At 29.9% G+C, this 2,142-nt stretch overlaps 1 protein-coding gene across 1 annotated transcript in view; it reads right to left on the reverse strand.

Moving 5' to 3' along the window:
- Window positions 1-921: 921 nt before the first annotated feature.
- The window catches only part of LOC108561153 (ADP-ribosylation factor-like protein 8), a 3,512-nt gene continuing 2,291 nt past the window's right edge, over window positions 922-2,142 (reverse strand). The window contains exon 4 of the mRNA XM_017918970.1: window positions 922-1,162. Within this exon, the coding sequence (XP_017774459.1) occupies window positions 1,042-1,162 (121 nt within the window). The 3' untranslated portion in view covers window positions 922-1,041. The remainder of the gene's footprint in view (window positions 1,163-2,142) is intronic.

Genomic DNA, 2,142 nt, shown 5'->3' on the forward strand with positions numbered 1-2,142 from the left:
ACCATACACACACACAGTTTGCATTGTACAAAATATAATCCTGATGCAAAAAAAAACTAATTTTCCGGATTAAATTATAATTGCAACTCGAACGTAAATCACAGAAACGTAGTTTTGAAATTTGCACATAAAACATAATATTTAAAAAAAAAAACAACAATATTTATAAAAGACGCAACTAATAAAAGGTATTTAGCAAATTGCGAATGGAATCTAGTAGGCGGTTGCTGATTTTTGAGGTGTTCTCTCCTTTTGCGTTCACTTACAATAATCACTAGGACTAATTAAATAGTTTGTTTCTGCCTAATCAGCTAAAACTAAATTGAATGGTAAAACCGAATGTGAAATCCTTACTTGCATCATCATCTTCATTTCCTCCTCCTGTATATTAAAAAAAAAAACAAAAAGATGATCAAATCCCAAACTTCAGTTCATTCAATAGCTTTTTTTTTAATCATCGCGTCTGGTCCTCTTGAACGACTGTTTCGTGTCCTCCTCCACCACTCTCATAAAAATAACAAACGACAAAGATGTAACAAGGCGTCGTTGATCAGAAGAACAACAAAAAACAAAACCAAACAAAAACACACACACGATATACAAGCCACCGTTGATAAATTGATTCCTTCTCTATTTGTTAACACCTACTTTATTATTATTATTATTTTTGTTGCGCACGCTTAAGACAAAAGATCGCCCGTTTCTTTTAATAATTTAATTTTTTTTTCCTTATTATGCTGAAAGCCGTCGTCGCATCTGCGATTTAATTAATTAAAAATATTATGTTATATCAATTACATACTTTTTTTTCACCAGTTCGTTTTCTTTCTTCCATTTTTTTCTTTAAATATATATATAATAGACGTATATATAGTATTTGATTTGTAAAAAAAATAATAATAAGATTATAAGTTTTCCGTAAAAAGGAGATGTGTTTTTTTTGGGGGGGACTAAAATTAAAACGAAGGACGAGAGAACAAGAAGAAGAAAAGAAAATTATATAGAGGGTTTTGGTTAAACTGAATCTCAGATTAAGAATCCTTAGCGCATCCCGGATTTCGAATGCGCGATCAACCATTGCAGGGTTATGTCGATGTTGTCCTTCTCCTTGCAGGAAATCGAGTAGCAGCAGATCTCCCTGTCCTGTATCGCGGATAAGTTCCTGCGAAAAATACACAATTAATAAATCTATTATTAGATTTGTACGTCGTTCCATCATTTAGACGCGAAATCGATACCAAGTAAATACATCGAAATTGCGTCACAGTCTACGACTCTTGTTTACTACTGTGATACAATTGAGACTTAATGCGAGAGAATTTTGTTGTCCCGACAAAAGAGATTGAATAATAATCTTGAAAATAAATTATTCAATTTGTTTTCATTGTTAAATCTAATTACGTAAGCTAAAGTTCATATCACTGCTGGAGTAATTGAATAGACCAAAAAATCTATATATTAACAAAACAATCCATTCAAAATAATCCGGAAGTCGCGTTGCTTAACTTTAGTTAATAAATGTCAAAAAAATAAACTGTCAACTGTCAAAAAATTAATTTGGAGCTTCACATTTCTAAAATCAAAATATCCTTTGAAAGAAAATAGATTTTTTTTTGTCCAAATGTTTGTTTTCTTTGTACGTGTCTCATTGTTAAATCTAATTACGTAAGTTAAACTAATCGAAGAATAGACAATAATATTAATTAAGAAACAATGCATTCAAAACAATCCGGAAAACGCGTTGCTTAACTTTAAGTTATTAAATGTCAAAAAACAAACTGTCAACTGTCAACAAATTAATTTGGAGCTTCACATTTCTAAAATCAAAATATCCTTTGAAACAAAAGGAAATTGTCCAAACAAAGGAAATTTAATAATAATCTCACAAATAAATTATATAAATGTTTGTTTTCTTTGCACGTGTCTCATTGTTAAATCTAATTACGTAAGTTAAAGCTCATATCACTGCTGGAGTAATTGAATAGACAAAAAAATCTATATATTAAAAAAAACAATCCATTCAAAACAATCCAGAAGACGCGTTGCTTAACTTTAGTTATTAAATGTCAAAAAAAAATTGTCAACTGTCAAAAATTTAATTTGGTATGTATGCTTTGAAACAAAATAGAATTGCTGTCCAAA

The sequence above is a fragment of the Nicrophorus vespilloides genome, unplaced genomic scaffold (assembly GCF_001412225.1).
Source record: "Nicrophorus vespilloides isolate i.1.1-1 unplaced genomic scaffold, Nicve_v1.0, whole genome shotgun sequence".
In the NCBI taxonomy this organism is placed as follows: domain Eukaryota; kingdom Metazoa; phylum Arthropoda; class Insecta; order Coleoptera; family Silphidae; genus Nicrophorus; species Nicrophorus vespilloides.